The sequence below is a fragment of the Quercus suber genome, unplaced genomic scaffold, assembly GCF_002906115.3.
Source record: "Quercus suber isolate HL8 unplaced genomic scaffold, Cork oak 2.0 scaffold_898, whole genome shotgun sequence".
Lineage (NCBI taxonomy): Eukaryota > Viridiplantae > Streptophyta > Magnoliopsida > Fagales > Fagaceae > Quercus > Quercus suber.
Genome location: NW_027070324.1, coordinates 99,462 through 122,818, shown reverse-complemented (window position 1 = coordinate 122,818; position 23,357 = coordinate 99,462). Strand labels below are relative to the sequence as shown.

The following is a 23,357-nucleotide window of genomic DNA, read 5'->3' as shown; positions in this document are numbered from 1 at the left end:
CGCAACGAAAATACCAACGTAACTTACATGAAGACATGAACTACTCTAATATGTCAGTTACTATCTCTTTCTCTCTATATACACACTAATGGAGACAGATGAGCTTGCAGGAAAACTTGGTGGAAGAGGCTGTTGCAAAGCTTCAATCTTTGAAACTCCTACTGCCTCATGAGAACCATTCAACTCCCAAGAGATCAACAACAAAGCTATTGAAAACGAACAACTCAAAGTTCCTCAAAGTCTGAACAAGGAAAAGACGTCTTCCACGTGTTTGACAAAATACAGCCGTGGGACCGGTGCTCAGTGGAGATTCAGATTGCTGAAATAAGGCTTCAGAGATTGGTCCATTATCTTCCCAGTACTGGTAATATATATATATATATNGGATTCAGAATTCGATTAACACTAGGAACACAAACACAATATCTTTTAAACAATTGCTTGGTATATATTTCCAGTATAACAAAACGAAAAGAAAGCCATAGATTTTCCTTCTCTAGTTTAGTACTACTTTTCTGGAGTAAAGACCATTAAACGTAGAAAGATTAACACGATCGAGTAACCATGATGTTTGTAAAGTTTAAAAACACTTGCTATGAGTAATGAGGAAGGGAAAAGTAAATCCAAGTAACCTTTTAAGACATGGTATTTCTACGACAGGTCGTTTCATCATATATTAATGAGATGGACAAGTGTCAATTCACATTACGATACTGTATAATTATTTTGTTTATCTTCGTTGGACAAGTGTCAATTCACAATACGATACCGTATAATTATTTTGTTTATCTTCGGTGAATTACAAAAACGATAAGTCGTGGAATAATTAATAATTACCCACGACACGCCTTATGGGAAGATGATGGTTTGGACATTGATGTGTTGAGGTTTATTTATTATTATTTATTTATTTTTTAATATATATATATATAAATTTTATTATTATTATTATTATTAATTAATTAATATGGAAGGGTTTATTTTGTTCAATATTAAGGGTTTAGGAATAACTTATTTTGTTGAAATTGAAAACTTTTCGTTGAAAGTATTATAGATAAAGCTAAAAATTAGTTGAAATAGTACAGTGAGACTCATTAATAATACCAAAAAGTGCAATGAGACCCATAAAGAGTAGTAAAAATAAGCTAAATAGTAAAAAAAATTACATTTTTCAACATGTTGATGCCCATTTTTGCAAATCTATACCCAAAGGCCTATGAGGAAGAAAGCCAATGAGAAGCAAGGCCCAAAGACTCACCAAGAAGACCGAAGAGTAAGAAATTTCCAAAGAAAGAAGTGCAAGTGAAAGCAATATACAGCAAAACACAAATTTGCTGCAGAATATAGCTTTACCGCAGAATACAGTTCTCTGGCAGAATGACTTCGGCATATGAAGATAAATTGGGCCCAAGACCTTTTGATCCAGTTAACATTATTTGGCCCGCAAATTTGCAGAAGAATACAAATCTGCCAAGAATACAGATCTCCACAGAATATAGTTTTTTGGCAGAATGGTTTCGGCAGATAAAGATAAATTGGGCTCAAGATCCTTTTGATCCAGTCAACATTATTTGCCCACAAAGGCCTAAATCCTTTTGTATAAAAAAGATAGGCGTGAAAACTGATATGAAAAAGTACGTGAAAAGAAACAAGGAACGGCAGGAAGTGTCAGCAGCAGGAAACGCGTGAAGAAAAAAAGCTAAGTTAAAGGAAACGACAAACACAACATGAAACATGTGAAGAAATAAGACAGAGACACGCAGTAGAACAAAACAAATTTGCTATGGCAGAAACGGCGTGGGAACGAAAGAATACAAAAATAGAAGGGCTAGAGCACCACCAACCTGTACCCAGCCAATACAAGGTAGGTGGGCCACAGTTAAAGGGATTCAGAGGGCGTGGTTTTGTGGTGGGGGAAAAGGGGGTCTATATTTGGTTTCCTGCCATAATTTCTTTTGGAATATATCTGTTAGGATGGTATCTTATCTAAAAAAGTAATAGATGGTTGAGATTATCTGATGCATGCCATAGAGTTAGGTAGTGAGATAGCCCAAAGGTAGAGGTATACAGCAAGAACAAACAAAAGAGAATTTTGTCGTGAAATGAGTAATGGTGCGGCAAACACGTACTGGAACAATGGCAGTGGTTGGGGCAACCAATGGGTTGGTGGGTAGTCTTGAAAGGATGCCCATAACAAACAAAAAACAGTTGGTGAAGCCCTAGGGGTAAAAGGGAGAAATCCCATTGAATTAGCTCACTATAAAAGAGGAGCTAGCCATAGATGAAAAGGAGGAAGGGGAAACCTGCATTTAGAAAGAAAGAGTCACCCAGAGAAAGGGACCCAAGAAAAGAAAAGACCCAAGTGAGAAAAACAACTTATGGCAAGATAATAGTTAGAAACTAAGAGCAAAAAAAAAAGAAAAAAGAAAGAAAGAAAGAACGAAGAGAAAGAAAAAGAAGAGAGAAAACGTGGCAGGAATAGAGGCATGCATCAATAGACCATCTTTTCCCTCCCTCTTAACAAATCCACTCTTTGAAGTCTCCAAAAGTAATAACTAGAAGTCATTTAGGCCTATTCTCCAAAATGTACAACTTTTATGGCATGAGCCTATGACAAGATTGTACAAGTTGGAGTTTGGGTTCCTTCTTGGTTTACTTATTCTATGGGAAGATTCAATACTTGATTTCAATTGCAAATATATTTGATTTCTCACATTATAACTTATATCTGTTGTATTTAGTCATCCTGCTGTAGCACGTTTTTATCATGTTTGCTGCATTAGTTGTCCTGCTGTGGTGTCTTTTCTTGCTGTACTAGTTATTCTGCTGTAGCACCTTTTCATTATATTTACCGTGTTAGCTATTATACAAGCTAAACATTTCCTGCCGAAGCTTTCTTCTTTATTTGTTATTACATGTTTTACTTTTAACACAAACTAATCATTATCCTACCATAAGTATATATATACATATATCTTTATTTACGAATATGTGTACATATTTGAGAATATACTAACCCATTTAAACTAACATTTGTTTGATGAGTATTTTCTTTGAGTTTTAGATTTGTTTATGTGTAGGAAGTGGAAAAGTATTTCTGCATAATAATAAAAAGAAGTCATTCACACGGTAGAAGGTTTTAAAGCATAGCAGATAGCTTTAAAGCACATCAGATAGCTTTAAAGCATAGCAGAAATCTTTAATGCACAGCAGACAGCTTTATTGCACAGCAAAAGGCTTTACGGCAAGAAGTTTTAAAGTACGGCAGAAAGCTTTAATGCAAAGTAGATAGCTCTATTGCATAGTAGAAGGCTTTACGGCAAGAAACTTTATTGCACAGCAAAAAGCTTTATTGTACAGCAGACAATTTCACTACATAGTAGAAAGTTTTACTGTATAACAGACTATTTTACTACATGGCAGAAAGTTTTGCTGCACAGAAATGTCAATCCTGCGGCAGAAACTGGCAGTGGCAGAAACAAAAAAGTCAATCCTACGGTAGAAATTGGAGAAAAGTTCGTTCTGCGGCAGAAACAGAGAATAAGCTCACTTTGCAGCGTCTTCCCTTAGACTTGGACTCAACGTTTGCGCACAAACTGAACTAAATTGAGTTGTAGTTGGACCGGTCTCAACTCCCTTACTCAGAATACTTGGGCTTACTATCGTGGGAGGCAGCCCAGCCCAACGCACAACGAAAAGGCCCCTACATAGCCAATGCTAGACGCAACTTAGTTTGACTCACAACAAACCAAGCTCGTGACAGAAATGAGTCAGCCAAGTTGTAGAATTTATGACCCTTACTTTGATTTGACAAGTGAGGTAAGTTTACCCTTGTATGGCCAATATTTGTGTGGACAATGTTTAGTTACATAATTAGTTGTAGTTTTAGGTTACAATATTACTCAATAAAATAAACATTATTATATATTTGAAAATGTTATTTACATTCTTAATACACACGTCAAATTTTGTTTCAATAGGATATTATTTACTATATGATTTATAAAGCATATATTTTATACATAATTTTTAAACTACAAAAATTTGCAATTTTAAAAATTTATTGATGACATAGTTATTGATTTTTATTTTTCTAGAAATTTTGCAAGTATGAAAGATATAAAAAAAAAATGTAATCCAATGGTAGATTTGTTTAAATAATTTAATGGTCCTGTGATTTATTACATATAAACAGTTTTGTGAATCGCTATATAATAGATTGAATTTCTTTAACCAAATTTGGAGGTTTTATTAATTGCTACATAAATAATTGGAGAAAATAACTTTAAATAGGGTTGGACGAAACTTTTTTTAATGTTTGTTTCCCCTTTAGTTCTAACTTTCCAAAAATTTTATTTTAACCCAAAACATCGCCTTAAGTTGTTATAAATATTATTGTGTTTTATAATTAAAATTAATAATAGGGATAATATAAATGCATAATTGGGTTGGATTCAAATATTTATAGTGTAAAACCCAAATCTTAGTGGGTTTAAAATTTAAACCCAAACATTTTTTAAACCCAAAGAAAAAATTTTAAATCCTCATTATAATGGTTAGGTTGGATCAAACAATCCATTAAAATCAATCCATTGTAATCCCTATTGTCTAGGTATGACTACACATTCTTTAAATAATTTTTTAAGATAAAAAATAAATAAAATAATAAAAAAAAAAAAAAAAAAAATTTAGGATTCAGAATTCGATTAACACTAGGAAACACCAACACAATATCTTTTAAACAATTGCTTGGTATATATTTCCAGTATAACAAAACGAAAAGAAAGCCATAGATTTTCCTTCTCTAGTTTAGTACTCTACTTTTCTGGAGTAAAGACCATGAAACATAGAAAGATTAACACGAGTAACCATGATGTTTGTACATCCTTCAATGATTTGGGTGATGATTAATCTTCACCCAAATCATGTTTCCTTCTAATGAAATGGTTCAAGCTTTTTCTAAATAAAAATTAAAGAGAGAAGAAGAGAATATATAACATACCAACCTCATGTTATGTGTGAATTTCAATGTGATTGACAAATTGTGTGTCACTCCACATGATTTGAGTAATTAGATAAGAAGTATTATACAAACAAATAGTTTGTATCATATACAAGCTTTTATTCATAATGTCTTTCTTAGTTAATAATAGTAGAAATACTACATATATTTTTTCACATATTATTATCACTTTATCACTTGAAATAGTGAAGGAAATCAAAGTAATGTTGAATGGCAGAGTGGGAGTGTTTATAAGTTCATGTGGTTTAGGTCTTGAATGGCGGAGTCATATGAAAAGGTACAACAATAACAAAAAGATGAGAACACCAATTTCTAAGTCACCAAGACAACCATTGTTGCCATAATATATATGCTAGTTTGAGATATCAGCTCAAAGATCGTGTTGTTAAGATAAATTGAAAGAAACAACATTGATTTCAAGGGAGCTTTATATAGATTATTTATGTTAGGCCATCTACTTTGGATTTGTAATTGATCAAAAAATGTTATGAGGGAATATGCTCAAGGCTATTAAGGTCCCAGAGAATTAATGTTAGATGTCTCAATTCACCTGAGTGTAACTTGGTCCTCTTCGGCTCAAGCTATCAACTTCTTATTACAAATCCCCTCTAGAAAAACTAGTGCTAGTGAATGTAGGTTTTCTAACCCTTCCTTTTAATTATGCCCTGGAACTAAGCATGCCTTTATTTCCTATTTCTCCGCTGGGATATATTGAAGTAAGCAAGCGTTTTTTTTTTTTTCCTTCTCATCCTGAGGAAGTACTCTCATGGCCATTTTTAAATGTCTCTAGGTAAAACTCATGACCCCTTACACATGATATGCTTCTTTTATAATTTTATTATGCAAGACACAATTGAATAAAATCATTGTAAATATAATTGTATTATTATATACAATAACTAGTTTATTATAGGTTCATTAATTTTTTTTATTCTTGTAATTGAAAAAATATATATAGAGAGAGAGAGAGAGGGGTTGGCCTAAACCGTCACAATCCAAGTAGAGGTCAACCCTATTAATTTATGAGACGGCGCATCAGTGAAATACCACTAAAATAAGAATACAAGTTCATACAAGAATATATAAGAAATCGATTTCCACTAGGGCACATAGACTTTTTAAACAACTAGTTGAATTTCTGCACGATGTGTGGTGCAACTTATTATTAGTTTTCTCTAATATTTCGATAAATTTTGCCAAAAATATTATAACTTAACTGATTGAAACCTCAATTTCCAATAGAAACATTCAGGATTCAAATCCTCACTCCCAACAATCAATGTATAAAAATGATATTTCAATAAATTTCATTGTAAAAAATTGTAATCTTTAATTATTTTATATATAGACAAAATAAAAAGACACTATGAGTAGTATAATGATTTAATCATACTATATATGTGTGTGTGTGTGTGTGTGTGTTTACAAATTGAAAATTGCATGATATAGTAACTAATATAGATAGGCATTGTTTCATGCTTACTAAAAAATGCATATATCTTTCAATTTTCTTTTTTTCTTTTTTCTTTTTTTTTTTTTTTTTTCTTTTTTGTTACTAAAAACATTTTCCCCTTTTTGTTGGACATGGTTTCAATTGTTGCAAAAACAACTAAATTTGAGTAAAAATGTCATATTTCAAATCAATTGTTTCTCACATAAAAAAAAACAAAAAAAAACAATTGTTTCTCATATAAATCTTAGAAAAATGGTATTAAAATTTCATTAAGCTTAAAATAATTAATATAACAAAATAAACATATTTATTATATTAGTAATCTTTCTAATTATATAGAATACATAATACAGTGTTTGTGGGGCCCGTGGGCCTGATAGCCTCGGCCCATCGTGTAGCAGGCCCAAGGCCCACACCGAGGAATACTGACCATTCAAGGCTAAATTGGGGAAAACCTCTTTTCCGGATCCACGCCGAGGACCTCCTCGTCCTCGGCATGACAAGGATGATTTTTGGGAAGGACCAGGCCCAAAGTAAGCTGTCACCCTCACACTTAATGCATTCACCTAACCCCTCTGGCCGCATTAATGGGGATATAACCCCTTAGCAGGGCAAACATTGATCAGAGTGAACCACTTGAGTACTGATAAGGACTCTGATGGGACGGACGGCTAGAAGAGAGGCGAATGGATGATCAACAGATAGAAGAAGGAGATAGGAAGATGAAGACTATATAAGAAAAACAAGTAAAGTAAAAAAAGGGAAAAAAAAAAGAGTGGAAGAAAAGGGGCTCCTCGGCCACAGTCCAAGGAGTATCCCCCCAGTTGTAAATTAACTCTAAGTATTTTTTTTTATAAAAGAGAGTTCATGCTTGGTGAACGACGGTAAGCGCCTAAACCTTCAATCCACTCTCTACAAATTTATTGTTTGGGCTTGTTGGGCTGAAAACCCATTCATACTCAGGGTCAAATCCCAAATTGAGTCCCTACAGTGTTAATTCCACACAAACATATATACACACGTGCACACACACAAAGGAGTTAGGAAATTTAAAGTATTAAGATTAATTTCAGTGAATTTAAAAATATTTAATTTTTTATGGCTTTTGTGACAATTGTTGTCAAAATAATTAAACATGATTAAGAATGTCATATTCTAAATTTATTATTATTATTATTATTTCAACTAAAAATTATTTTCAATATAGAGTTTATAAAAATAATCATATGAATTCATTTAATATAAATAATTAATGCACAACAATAGATAATTAATATATGCATTTACTCTATTGGCTAATTCAATGAAATAATACTTTAATATAAATGCAAACTTTGTTAAAGTAGAAAACTTAATAAGTAGAAAACTTAATAAAGTGAACTTCAAAGAATGCGTCACATGACACAATCTCATATTCTCTAACATAAGGTCTCTACTTTTATATATAATAGTTAAAGGCTCGTGTGTTGCATGATTTTATCATAAATTTATAAAATATATATTTTATCTGATAAACAATAATGAAGTAAATAATTATTATAATAACAAAATAAATAAATTGTATTGGTATAATAACTAACAAATATAAAATGATAAAACCTAAATAAAAAATTATTATTAATTTTGTAACATACCAATTGTGCTCTAATGAGAATTTTGTATCTTTGTGAGATTGTTGAGTATCTCTTTGTACACTATATGTATTCTTGCTCTTGTTTATCATTGTTCTTTATTAGAAAATTTAATGATCGATAAAAATCAAATTGTTATGAACAATTTATCGTCAAATTATCAAGACATGCTTGGTAATAAGCTAAAAAGAATATTGTTCTCTAAATCAAAATTGAGATGATGAAAGCAACATATTACCATTGAACCTGTGTCATAAAACACAAAATAATTTAAAAAATAATGTCTAAACATATTTAATGATTGAGTTTTGAACCATAATCATATAAATTGGATAAAACTTAAAATTAGGTTAAACAAAAGACATAAAATACACAAAACCTATTCAATTTAATGAAAAAAAAAATTTTTGAGTAAACAAATACATACCAGCAAGGTTGTAGGTAGAATAGAGAAAAGGAATCGTATGGTAAGTATTATTTATGGATTATTTGATATTTCACATTGATAAAGTTGATATGAACAAAAAGTCTAATGTTAGTCTAATTTGTGGAAGTGTAAAGCTGAAGTAAATCTTAAAAAAAGTAGCGTGTGAACAGAAAATCCAAAGAAAAAAAGTCATGTTAAGAGGAAATACAAAGAATTTAAGTGTTTTATTTAAACACTAAAAGTATTTACTTATGTAAAATGGCTTTACCAAATTGCAACAATTTTTTCTAAACATAACTCTTTTTTCTTTTTTCTTTTTTTTGAGAGAGTAAACATAACTCATTTTAATCCAAAGAATTTAAGTGTTTTATTTAGACACTAAAAGTAGTTACTTATGTAAAATGGCTTTACCAAATTGCAACAATTTTTTCTAAACATAACTCATTTTGACGTCAGAAACAAAATTGTAGATATGGTCAGATTGTATAATGCTTATCTAAATAGTTATTCATGAGCACAAAAAATAAATAAATAACAAAAAAAATAATAATAATAAAATAAAAACAAAAGCGAAAACATATCAAGTCGGTTAATGTTTTCTCAAAAAAAAAAAAAAAAAAGGTCGGTTAATGGATAATATATATCTACCAAGTACCAACAAAGTATAAAAAAATAAAAAAATAAAAAAATAAAAACCATAGTTCTCTTCCCCCATGCATGTTGAGTATGCGCAAGCGAAGTGAATTTATGGCTATCCATAAAAGAAATAGTGAATTTGTGGAAAATCTAAAATTTAACAAAATATAATTTATGTAAAATTTTATCATTTAAATTTTATTCAAATTAAGGGATAAATTTTAAAAATAGTATAACTAGTCGCTAACCCATGCTATGCACGGGAGCCTAACTATTTGTGAGGTAGATAAAAAGAATTTTATAAAAAATTTAAGAAACTACATCATTGCATGATTTGCTCTTGTATGACTTCAATTTGTGTTATAATTTGATGAAGAAGTCATTGCTTGAACTTACAATGGCTTACAAAAAATTTGTCAGACAATTTCAAATACAACAAAAAATAACTCAAAATTTTAGATATTAAAACTTCTGAAAAATCAAAATATATTAAAAAATCAAATGATTCATGACTTAGAAATTATTGAAACAAAACGAATATATATTACTAAACAATAGAGAAATATAAGAGAAAGATGAGTTATATTCAAAAGAATAATTTCAATTATTGCAAGCTTTTTTATCTTGTAAAAAAAAAAAAAAAAAAGCTAGAGAGAGTTTGATGGTTCATATACGAAAATTACTTTTTAAAAAATACATGAAAAACCATAAAATATATATATATATATATTTAACAAAATAGAGGAGAAGAAAATAACATAAGAAGAGTTCATAGCTCTACTCGGCTTTAATATATATATATATATATATTGGGGTTTGCTTTGCTTTTATAGAATGATTAACTTCACAAATTTGGAAATAAATTATCAATGTTTAACTTTGAGTTAAAGTTTGACTTGTTAGAGAAATAAAATTTCACTCCTTGTTAAGTTTGGACTAAACAAAAATAATTTAAAAAAAAAAATGATAATGATGAGTTTTAGTTTTAGTTTTAGTTGGACTTGTTACAAAGATAGAGTTTCACTCCTTGTTAAGTTTAAACTAAACAAAAATATTTTTATTTAATATTTTTTTTTAAATGATAATGATGAGTTTGAGTTTGAGTTTTAGTTAGACTTGTTAGAGAGATAAAGTTTCAATACTTGTTAAGTTTGGATTAAACAAAAATAATTTTATTTAAATATTAATATTAATGATAATTATGAGTTTAAGTTTGAGTTTAATTTAGACTTGTTAGAAAGATAGAGTTTTATACCTTGTTAAATTTGGACTAAAAAATAATAATTTTATTTAAATAAATGATAATTTTATTTAAATATTGTGTTAACGTGAAAAATTGTGGGAGCTTTAGAGGTTTCAATTTTATATATATGTTTGGATTAAACAAAAATAATTTTATTTAAATAAAATGATAATTTTATTCAAATATTGAAAAAAATGATAATGATGAGTTTTAGTTTTAATTGAACTTGTTAGAGAGATAGAGTTTCAATTCTTGTTAAGTTTGGACTAAAAAAATATAATTTTATTTAAATAAAATGATAATTTTATTTAAATGTTAATATTAATGATAATGATGAGTTTGAGTTTGAGTTTAATTTGGACTTGTTAGAAAGATAGAGTTTTACTCCTTGTTAAATTTGGACTAAAAAAAAATAATTTTATTTAAATAAATAATAATTTTATTTAAATATTATACTAATGTCGAAAATTGTGAGAATTTTAAAGGTTTCAGCTATATATATAAATAAACCAAAAGAGTGATGATTTGAAGAAAAAACAAAAACCAAAAGAGGCGCATAAATTTTCAATGTCTCGGTTCATCAAAATAAGTTTTTCCTATGTTTTGGAATCACTCACCATGAAACGTAGGAAGCTTAACAACAAGGAGAGAAACCATGGTGTTTTTACAAGCATCGACGATTTGAGTGATGATTTGAAGATTGAAATTCTTTGTAAGTTTCCTGCAAAGCTTCTTGCAAAACTCACGTGTGTTTGTAAGTCATGGCAGTTTTTGATTATCAACTTTTGCTTTCCAAAGATGGCATCAAAGCTTGCATATACTGGACATGTTTCATGTGTTAAAAGATGCATTAATTTTAAGGATGTTCTTATTGATGAAAAGTTAATTGCTTGGTGGAAAACAATTGAACGGACACTCAACAAACGAGATTTGCTTGATTCATGCAACGGTTTGGTTCTAGGTTTTTACACAACCGCGCTGTATCCTCAATCACAAAGTTCAAGTCCAAGGTTATGTCGTTATTATGTCCTCAACATCTTAACCCAGCAATTTGATACTATCACTAAGCAGCCTCATCCAAGAACAAGTCGTTACAAGTATGCAGCACTGGCTTATGACCCTTCTAAATCTTGTCACTATAAAATTGTTTATTTTCAGGGTTTTAGTGCACTCAATATTTATAATTCAAAGACTGGGGTTTGGATTAGCTTGAAATATCAACATCAACTCGAACATCATGTTCGTAAGGCTAACTGGGAAAAACGATCTGTTTATTTCGATGGTGCATTATATAGGTTATCTATGTCGGGTCATCTGATTAAGTTTATTGTTGATCAAGAAATCACTGCAAGTGCAAGAGTTAAGGTCGAGTCTATTGACCTACCTGAAGTTGCCAAAAAGTCTCCGCTTGCATGTATTGGAGTAAACCAGGGTGTGATGCATTTTTCCCATTCGGACAAATCAAATCTGCGTATTTGGATGCTTCGACACAATTGTATTAGGACTGACAATAATTATGTATGGTGTTTGAAATACACAATCCCCTCCCAAGCAATCCTCTCCCAGATGATCCCCTCAACATATTTGAAACCAATGGCTTTTCATCCGTATGATGATACTATTATTCTCAGTCTTAGGGTTGATAATTGGTTTTGCAAAATCGAAGAGTACTATTTTGGTGACATACAGGAGAACAAATTGAGATTGTCTGATCCTCATACACATTATGGATCAGCTTGTAAAGTTGTTTTTCCTTATCTACAGTGTGAAGTTCCTTTCCCTATTGGAACTGTAAGTATCCGTTCATCTTTTATATTTTCATCAACTCTATATTTTGACTGTCTTTTTTTTTTTTTTTTTTAATGGGATATTTTGACTGTCTTTTGTTTTACATATATTTGGAACTTTTCACCAACTATATATTTGTATATATATAAGCAATTGTGAATTCAATTGCTAATTAACCATGTAACAAAACCACTAAAGAACATATATCTAGATATATGAGATTGAAGTGCCTTAAAACATAAAGTAAATAAAAACTTGTGAGTATTCACCGCTTCGGGTTTGGAATATTTTCAAATCTTATGGTAGATAAAAGACTTTTGATGTGATGTTGCATATAATTTGGAATGACTCTAGGAAAAAGCTTTTTTATTTTAATGTTTGATTTATAGTCAACCTTGGCCAAAATAAAATTATTCATTGTTGAAGCTCACTTATTTGACAGTTCTTTCCCTGCTGAGTACTAGATTGGGAAATTTTTCATTGTACTTAATTCAAAGACTTGGAGTTTTCCCCACTAGATTGTGCCTAAAAATTTCTAAGAACAATGACCAGTTATACCCTATATTCTTGCATATTTTAAATTGCTTTCTATAGTCTTTCAAAGCCCAAACATCCCACTCATAAGGAGTTTTTTTGAACTTTTTCTTTCCTATTTGTTAGTGAAACAGGGCTTCTCTGTTTAGCAGACTCATCTAAAGCTTTCATATAATCTCATATGAACACAAGGCATTATTGTGATTCTTTGAGAGATTTAAATATATTGTTTTCTTTTTTTCAGTTAATTTTCTTATATTATCAAAAAAATATATATACAAAAACAGTCATATTAACATCCAAAATCTCTCAATTACTGATGAAGTCCACAATTCTAATAAAAAAAATTAGAACAAGGAAACTTTTTTGTTTTTGGCCTAAAAAAAATAACTACCTCAAGCATGCAACTGTTCTTTAGGGAAATTCTTCATCAAAATACTTAATTTTGTTTTCAGTTTGTTGCTTCTTTCATTGAAATACTACAGTAGTGTATTAATCACTCTTTGATTTGCTGTTTTTTACATAATAACCTAAATAAGTTTGTAATAATAAAGATCTTAGTAACTCTTCTCTTCATCTTTTGTCTGATGTAGGAAAAATTGATCAGGAGCAAAAGGACTATCAAGCAACCGGCTCACTTAAAAGATTTTACTTCTTCCTAGTTTTATTAGGATTTATTATTTGTCTTCTAACTTGCTTAGTTATATTGGAATTATACTACAAACATTTGCTATAAAGGAAGAATTTTTTTTTTTTTTTCAAATTACAAACTATGAAGAGCCTGATACACTAGCGTGCAAATAAGAAAGAAGAAAAGTGGACTTGAGTTAGTCGAGAGACGGAGCCAAGATTTGGAGTTAGGATGAGTAGCTCTATTGCTCGCAGTTTGTGATAACTTCGGCATTTGACTTTACTTCTTAACCATTGCGGATTTTTGTTTAAAACTTTTTGAAATGTCAAGTTATTTGTTTTTTGTAAAATAGGTTGATTGAGTTTAATTTTTTTTTTTTTTAGCTTTATTATTGATTTTTTGTTGTTGTTGGGCTAAATTTTTTGAGCTTGTATATTTTATTTTAGATTTAATTTATTAATTTTTTTATGGCCTTTAAAAGGTGGGAAATTCTAAGGCGACAAAAAATTTTACAAATTATTAATGTGGTAAGTGGTTATTGTTAAGTGAAAAATAATGCAAATATGTGCACCAATAAGAATATGATATCTCAATAATTTGTAAAAATATTATAAAAAAATTTATAGTTATAACATTATTTTTAAAAAAATGGATGAAATTGGTAAAGCAGGTAAATTGTAATTTTTTTGAGGGGTCCATTGCCCCCTCAGGTCCATAAATAGCTCTGTCCATGAGTTAGTCCAGTCCATGGACTGATTGGCTTCTCTGGGGACCTTCCTGAAGCTACAGTTCTGGAAGTGCTGAACTCCTTGTCATATCACATCCATGATATGCCCACAAGGCACCATGGAGGTCTTATTGGCTTGCAAGGCTGTGATAATGGATTGAGCATCGCCCTCGTTAAGTGCAGATCCTGAGCTAAAAGCAGTGCTTATTGCCTAGCTGACAGTGCCTCATCAGCAGTCGCGTCTTGCAGGCTTGCAGCAGCTGAATCTTCTTGTACAGTGACTCTGCTCATCTCTAGCTAGCTATGACTCCAATGCCAGCCGCTTCTTCACTTTTCAAAACAAAGCTCCGTCGAAGTTAATTTTAATTATTCCTCTGTTGCTTCCCACTTCCAACGCCACCCACTTTGAATTAGGTGGTCACCTAAGCCGCCTAAGTGGAAGAAGGCTCTCAATTTTAACTTATTGTTTCTATACCTAGCTATAAAAGTATTAATTATGCCTCAAATATTAGCCATTAGATAAAAATAAATACATTGAATTATTAATGTAGTGGATAAAACAAAATGTTACAACGAACAATAATTTCACAATATTTTAATTAAATTTTTTTTGGCATGCTAATTTATGAATTTCATGAAATTGTTGTATCCTTAGTATTATTCAAAATAAATTTTTTAAAGTAATACTACATTCATAACATTTTTATAATAAATTCTAGATGACCATTTGTTATTAATTAATAGGTAAAAAATTGATATTTGTAGTGGGCTCAGATTAGAATTTAACAAATTACCACTAAAATTTGCTGTGAAATTATTATGAAAATTTGTGAACATAGCATTACTCAATTTTTTATCAAAAACAAATGAGGGGAGATGGGAATTAGCAAAATGTAGGTGGACCATTGTCCACTCATTTCTTTGTTTTTTTAAAAAAATTTAATTTATAATCTTTGTAGCTTTATATATATTCTAGTTGTTAAAAAAAAATTGTAAAAATTAATGAAGTTTTAAAAGGGTTATTTAGATAATTTGTTACTATCAATAAACACAAAATTTAAAAAATTTAAAAAAACAAAGTCAAAATCTAAAAAAATTAAAAAAAAAAAAAAAAAAAAAACCAAACCTTGAGATCAAGAACACAGTTCAAGATCTAAGAACCAAAAAAGAAAAAAACACCCACATACGCACACTTTCTTTCCTTCACTCAAACTCACTCAAAAAAACAACACCCAGATCTCTCAGATTGGGTGTTGTTTTTTGAGTTGCACATCATGCTCTCAAACTTCGATCTCTCCCTATGCTCAGACGCAATCCCAGCCGTCAAATCCCCATCATGCTCCCTAGACACCGCGACCCCATCAACTCCATCGTACACCCGCGGAGCACACATGCCATTCTCCTGCCTCCCAAACTGGCTCTTCCGACCAAGCAAGGTCCAAACCTTAGCCCCGAATCGGCTGTTCAGGGCAGAGCCGGTCGAAGCCCGGTCGTGCTCCTTCATCGAGACCCACGAGTACGTGTCGTCGGAGGTGGCGTCCGGCGGGTCCCACGGCAGCGCGGTCAACTGGTGGGCCTTCGGGATCTTCATCTACGAAATGATCTACGGTCGCACGCCCTTCGCGGCTCCATCGAACAAGACCACGCTGCTTAACATCATAAAAAAGCCCCTCGAGTTCTTGACGTCCCCCACGCCCCCCAGTGCTAGCGAGCTCCACGCGCACAACCTCATCTCCGGGTTGCTGAACAAGGAGCCGGTTGACATTTCTGGTGCTAATTGAGCTAAATTTGTATTTGAGCTAAATTTTTTGGGTTTATTTTGTGTTTGTTTCCTAAGAAAATAAACATTTATGGGTTTGTTGGAGATTGGATTATTTTTTGGGTATCTTGAACTGTGTTCTTATTGTTCTTCATCTCAGGGTTTGGTTTTTTCTTTTTTCTTTTTCCTTTTTTAATTTCATTATCGATTTGTGATTTTTGTTTAATTATGTTTTTAATTTTTTTATTTAGTTAAAATTAATAAATTAATTTTTTTTAATTTAAATACTGACATGGCATTTTTTATTATTATTTTAATGGTCACGTCAGGCCAACAGTGCATGTCGTTTATCAGCTGTGCAATTTCTGTTTCTGATGTAACGGCATGGACTAAAATAAGAAGCGTTTTTAAGAATAGAGACTAAAAGCGGTAAAAATAAAATGTAGGGACTAAAATGGGAATCGCCTAAAAATATAGGGACTAAAAGTGGCTTTTCGCCTTTAACTTATTGTTTCTATACCTAGCTATAAAAGTATTAATTATGCCTCAAATATTAGCCATTAGATAAAAATAAATACATTAAATTATTAATGCAGTGGACAAAACAAAATGTTACAACGAACAATAATTTCACAACATTTTTAATTAAATTTTTTTTTGCCATGCTAATTTATGAATTTCGTGAAATTGTTGTATCCTTAGCATTACTCAAAATAAATTTTTTAAAGTAATACTACATTCACAACATTTTTACAATAAATTCTAGATGACAATTTGTTATTAATAGGTAAAAAATTGATATTTGTAGTGGGCTCAAATTAGAATTAATAACAAATTACCACTAAAATTTGCTGTGAAATTATTATGAAAATTTGTAAACGTAGAATTACTCAATTTTTTATCAAAAACAAATGAGGGGAGGGGGGAATTAGCAAAATGTAGGTGGACCATTGTCCACTCATTTCTTTGTTTTTTTTTTTAATTTAATTTATAATATTTGTAGCTTTATATATATTCTAGTTGTTAACAAAAAAAAAATTGTAAAAATTAATGAAGTTTTAAAAGGGTTATTTAGATAATTTGTTACTATCAATAAACACAAAATAAAAAAAAAAATTTGAAAATCTAAAAAAATAAAAAATAAAAAGTTATAAAATAATTTAAATGAAAAACTCTATGAACAAGAAATTCATTAAAAATTCTAAGAATTTTTGCATCTAAACAAATTAGATGAATAGATTTGAAGTAAAAGAAATATTATTTAATTAAATTCAAATATATCAAGGTCTAAATTTAAACATTGACTTAGGCCCAAAAATCTATTGGGCCACCCCTGGCCACTCATTGCCTGTGTCGGCCTTCTTGGTTGTAATTTGTAAACCGTGGTATGATTGCTACGATTGTTCCATATAGCCGATGCCTCCATGAGATACTTCTCAAGGTTGTCTTTGCTTTTCTTGTGCTCCACCATCCATCCCAGCGAGGATTTGTAATCCATCAAAATGTATGTGCGGTGGTAACTATGAAACAAGGATGCGTTTCCAAATTTAGGTTCGGGTGCAGGTATATAATTTGGCAACTTTTTAAAAAAGTAGGGTATCGGTGTGGCGATTAAAAAATTATTAAAAATATTTTTATTTATATTTTCTATATATTTTTACTATTAAAATATTCTTAAACTATGTCTTGATTCACAAAACAAAGAAAGAAGAAGGCAAGAAACACAAAACAAAAAAGAAACAACAAATATTCATAATAAAATTGAGGAATGACAGATTTAGGATGTTTGGGCCTCATTCAAAGCCCATTTTGGCAATTCCGGCATGATTCAAGGCTTATTTCGGCCGTTTCGGTTGCCAGCTGATACAACTCGATTCGGTTGATACGGCCCAATTTTGGCTAAATCAACCCGGTTCGACGTAAATCAAAATTGAGTTAGCGCAAATCGAGCCGAGTCGACGCAAATACATGAGGAAAAAGAAAAAAAAAAAAAGCTCAAACACGACACCAACACGCCGGTAGGCACGTCGGACACTGCACCCCACACTGGACTCCGGTGCGGCACCCTCCCAGCCGCATTTATGCTTCATAGGTAATGATTTTGTTATCAGTGTACTTCACTACATAGCCACAATGCGTGAATTGTGGTCTCTTCCTCTAATTTACATAGAGACTTCACTTGTCCACTTAGGGCATTCTCACTGCAAGGGTTAACACTTAACACCCAGCAACCATGGGGACGCTATTGTGGCAAGCATGCCACGCAAAAAACTAAACCTTTCTAGACACAGAGATTTCCATAGCTGTGCACTACCATTACCAGAGGAACATTCTCCTCTGCATTTTGTTTTTTCCTCTGTGTCTAGTATATATGTTAAAATTATGATTAAATGATTAAATTTATCATTTTTTAACAACGTAAGTTTTGTAATTATTATGGTATTAAAGCATAGTAGATCATGAGTTTGTTCCCTAACTCTCTGTATTGGACCCCACTTATTTAGGAGAAGTTTGAGCCCCCTAAATGAGAGAAAGTGTTAGAATTATGATTAAGTGATTAATCACAATTTCTTAATAATTTAAGTTTTTAAAAGAATTGGTAATTTAACATTGTACACATTATGGATTGTCGGACCGTGAGCTATGCCATTCCACCTTAAAACCAATTAGTGATAAGGAAGACACACTCAAGTCTTTTATGGCATTCGACATCACGCCACACATGCATGTTTTTAGAGTAGTTGTAAGGAGTTAAATTGTGGTCCCCCCAACAACTCTTCCCTCACAATGACACCCCTGTGACTCGAACTCATGACATTGACTCTAATACCATTTGTTAGATCTTGAGCTGTGCCATTCCACCTCAAAACCAATTGGTGATGAGGAAGACACACTCAAATCTTTTATGGTATTCGACATCACGCCACACAAGCCTGTTTTTAGAGAGGTTGTAAATAGTCAAATTGTGGTTCCCCCAACACGGACGATAAAGGAATTATTTGTTGTCCTTCCTCAAACAAGCTTATCTTCGGGTAGCATGGGGCTCAATGGAATGGTAGTGATGACTTCAACTTCTTATGACTTAAAAATCCTCTCCACCATGTCCCTTTTCCACCATTTGAGATATTTATCTCTTAACTAGCTTACACACATGTCATCCAAATCTTGTCTTAGAGTCATTACTTTATGAGTGGTAGGCGTTGATAATCACCAGTCTTGCCTCACTTTAATTTTCTCCCTGTTGTTGCCACCCTCCATAAGCTCCCTTTGTCAAGCAATTCCCAAGTGCTCACAATGCTTTGCCAAGTATAAGAAGCATTTTCAAGAAAATATACTATACTATTTTCAATAATTCTAGACAATTGATCCTCTTTCAATGAGATAAGAAAATACATAACTAGACTTCTTTGTTATTCAGGCCTAGCAAATGAAAGTGTCTTCTATCCTGTTAGTAGCTCCACATGGACTACTCTAAAGCTATAAGCATCACTTTTCTTTGTCAATTGATTTGTTTGCATGTATTTAGGATCCAAATATACAAGAGTTCCTTGCACTACAGTAACTAATTGCTTTTGATCTCTTGGAATCAACCTTGAAGTTCCAAAGTTAGAGAGTATTGCAGTAAAATCATCATCAAGCAGTATGTTTGTAGACTTGACATCCCTATGAATTATAGGTATAGAAGTTGTGGAGTGCAAATATGATAGCGCGTCTGCTATTTCTATAGCTATCCTCAAAGGAGTTTCCCATGATAATGATATGGTAGATGTGATGCTTTCATGATGTATGTGATTAAAGATGTTACAATTAGGGACAAAATCATAGACTAATAAAGGAATATGTGTCTCTAAACAACAACCCAATAATTTGATCACATTGGTTTACATACCAAAGGTAGTACTCTTTCATATGTTTCATGATTTTTTTTGAAGTTGTGATAAATACATTATAAATTTTGTAAATGACATTACTAATTTTTGTTATTGTAATTTGTGTTGTAGGTAAGAAACATTAGTAGTAGTTTGGTGCAACAATCATTAGGTGTGAAACAAAAATCATTATTTTGTAACAAATGTAAAATTTATTATTAAATTTCACAACATTGAAATTTGTATTTATAGAGTATTGGTGAAACTTGGTAGTGTAATCACATTATTTGAATAAATGACAGTTTATTTTCATGTGTACTCTTTAATATTTGGAGCATTATGCATTTGCAATTTAAATATATGCTAGTATTTACAACCAAATTACTAAAATAAATGCTAATTTGTTAAAAATCATTTATTGGGAAAAATGCTTTTATAATTTTTTTTTTAATTTAGAAACTTTTAGTGGCATTTTGAAAAATGCTGCAATACATACTTTATTGCAGTGTTTGTCAAAAACCATTGCAAATTTGTTATTTGTTGCAACATTTCATAAACATTGCAACGAAAATGCTGCAAAGCAAAAACTTTACTACAGCCCTTTCGAAAAGCATTGCAATGTGGAAATTGTTATGCATCTCTTGTAGCGGTTGGAAAAGCGCTATAAAAAACGTTGCAAAACATTTTGTAGCGTTTTGTGTTCGGTATAATAGAATCAATTTTGTGTAGGCCAATAGCATTTACTTTTCTCCTTACATGCAAATTTTGTTTTGTTTTGAGCTGCTTCTCACATGTCCCATTCCCAATTGCCTAGTCAAACATCATTGGGAAAGTTTCTTCTAGAATATTTTTGAGATAATTAGAGGAGAAATTGAATTGACCTTGTTCCTCAACAAAAGTATAGCCATGGGGATTGAAGCCCTATACATCTGTGCGATTCTTAAAGCTGTATAGTTCCACCCACGTATATTTTAATCCATCGAAAATCGCTATCTCACAACACTTAATGCTAGAGTAGGACCCATTCACTACATTGCTAAGGCTTCTCCAATCAGCCATGCACCCACTAAAGTACACTCCATTTAGGAACCCAAGGTTTGCAAAAGTGTTACAGCCAACAGCAAACTTATTTTTGGTCTTGGAAATGGTGTTCATGGTTGCATAAAACACCATTTTGTTGACTTTCACATATTTACTAGTTTGATTGTAATAGCCTTACAAGATGCAAGACACACATCTTACAATCCTCAATGGATATGTTTTTAACAAGGGATAACTACGCTTTACCCACCTGTGGTTTGCCTATAATTCTATGTGCCTACCCGTGGTTCAAATTTTGACACTTTACCCACCTGTGATTCTCACCGTTAATGTGTCATATACCCACCTCTCCCTCACCGTTACTCTAACATAGAAATATGTAAAAAAACAAAAGCCCCACAAATCAAAACACACTCACTCTCATCCAACCCAACTTGCTCACCAAACGAAGATCCTACACGATGCAATGTGCTTCGCTTGACTGAGAATCATTTGAGCTTTGATCGTGCAAGTAACCCGAGGAAGAAGGAGCTTTGATTCTAGGTTAATCTGTTGCTTGGGTGAGTTCGGGTGAGTTCATTGTGCAATAATTATATTTTTGATTTTTTGTATTTGATCTGTTTGTTTTCTCTTGATTCTAGGTTCATCTGTTGCTTAGGTGAGTTTCAAGTTTTGGTTTTTTATTTTCTTATGCTCTGTCCATATGCTCTGTTCATTTGATTTTTTGAAACCTAGGGTTTTAAAAAAAAAAATCGAAATTGGGTTATTGCAAGGACGATTTAAATGCAAATCTATGTTTTGTTTTGTTTTTTTTTTTGTTAGTATTCATCAATGTGGGGCTGCTAGTTGCGTTTTAATTGTACTGATGGTACTTAAAAAGTCTCTATTTTATTTGGCTAATTATGGTACTTGGGTTTTTATTCATTTAGTTTCCCCTGTCATATACAACTATGTTCTTCTATTACCCAGTAAGATTCCAACCATCAATACTATGAACACAACCATTTTCATACTCAATTTCACAATTATGAGTGATTGACAAAAACCCAATTTGGGTCAAGTTAATAGGTGGATCAAGTTACTTAGTTGGGTGTTGAGGTGTGCATGTGGTGCTGATTAGCTTTGCGTGTGGTGCTGCATGTGTGGTGCTGGTGGGGTGCATGTGTGAGTTACTGAGGAAAGATGCATAAGTTACTGATGAAGCATGCAAGTGGAGCTGATGAGGTGTGTTGAGGTATGCATGTGGTGCTGCATTTGTGGTGCTGGTGGGGTGCATATGTGAGTTGCTGATGAAGGATGCATGAGTTGCTAATGAGATGTGCAGGTGTAGCTGATGAGGTGTGTGTGTGGTGCTGCATGTGTAATGCTGGTGGGGTGCGTGTGTGAGTTGTTGATGAAGGATGCATAAGTTGTTGATGAGGCGTGCATGTGTTGCTGATGAGGTGTGCATCCATTAGTGCTGCTAGAGTGTATAGTGATATTGTACTATAGGTGATAATTGTAATTGCTTAGTCGGCAGTATATACTTGTATTCTCTACACCAGTATTGCATAGCATGAGAGTTAGTCAATATGGTTAGTTAGTTAAGATATAGCTGGCTTTGGACAGTTAGGCAGTTAGACAGTGGTAAGGTATAGTGAGTTTAACTTACTTAATTTGATAAGTGTTAACAATGGTTTATGCTGTCACACGTGCTGAAAATTTGAACTATGCCACTTGTAACAGATTTGTTGGTCTATAAGCTTGTAACAAATTTTTGCTATGTCTTCATCAAATAGCAATGGCTCTATAACTAGTGGTTTCTATCATGCCGAAGATGGTCATTTATGTACCCTTGAGAATTGTGCCCTACGAACAAGTCGTAAAGCTGGTAACTATGGAAGAAGATTTTTCAGTTGTAGTCAATTTAATGTAAGAAACAATTACATTGTTGTATTTGAATTGAATTGAATTATTAGTTGTGATTAATTGTGAACTATGAAATGAATTGTTATAATTATAATGATCAGGTTGGTCCCAAATGTGGCTTCTTTCAGTGGATGGATAACGAAACTTGTAAGAGTGACCGTGAAGGATAAGTATGCTTGAGAATGAACTGCAGCTTGCAAATCAGAGAGAAATGACAACTAGGGAAATGGAAGAAATATCTAATTTGAGGAAAAGAGAAACTCATGAGTTTTATGTAGAAGCCAGGGAAAAACTTAAGAGGGTTAGAGAGAATGTGAGATTGTACAAGGTGGCACTAGTTTTGTCATGGTTATTTTTTATTTTTGTAATGTTGCTTTGTTTTGCTTCAGTGAACAATAATGTAAGGGTGAGGAACTTTAATTTGCCATGATGCTTGAGGGGGATGTTGAAATGTTATTGGATAATTAAAATACAAAGTCCCTGATTATTATATCTATCTCTTAAAATGGAAAGTGTTGTTTTTGTGCAAATATTTTTTAGTATAATTTTTTTTTTACTTCATTTTGTGATTGATATATATATATTGGCACAAAGTGTTATGTGGAAATGTTAATAACATAATAACATGAATGGAACATGTTGGTTCAATACATACACCTGCGTTAATGCAATATTAATATATGGAAC

At 31.9% G+C, this 23,357-nt stretch overlaps 1 protein-coding gene across 1 annotated transcript; it reads left to right on the top strand.

The window, feature by feature from the left end:
• Nucleotides 1–11,031: 11,031 nt before the first annotated feature.
• LOC111989461 (F-box protein At5g07610) lies at nt 11,032–13,397 on the top strand. Its single transcript, XM_065768167.1, has 2 exons — nt 11,032–12,204; nt 13,329–13,397. The coding sequence occupies exons 1-2, from the start codon at nt 11,032–11,034 to the stop codon at nt 13,395–13,397; spliced, it is 1,242 nt and encodes a 413-aa protein (XP_065624239.1).
• Nucleotides 13,398–23,357: the final 9,960 nt, after the last annotated feature.

Coding starts and splice junctions, on each gene's coding strand:
- LOC111989461 (XM_065768167.1), top strand. CDS start 11,032: ATGAAACGTAGGAAGCTTAACAACAAGGAGAGAAACCATGGTGTTTTT. Junction 12,205..13,328: donor TTCCTTTCCCTATTGGAACT/GTAAGTATCCGT, acceptor TGTCTGATGTAG/GAAAAATTGATCAGGAGCAA.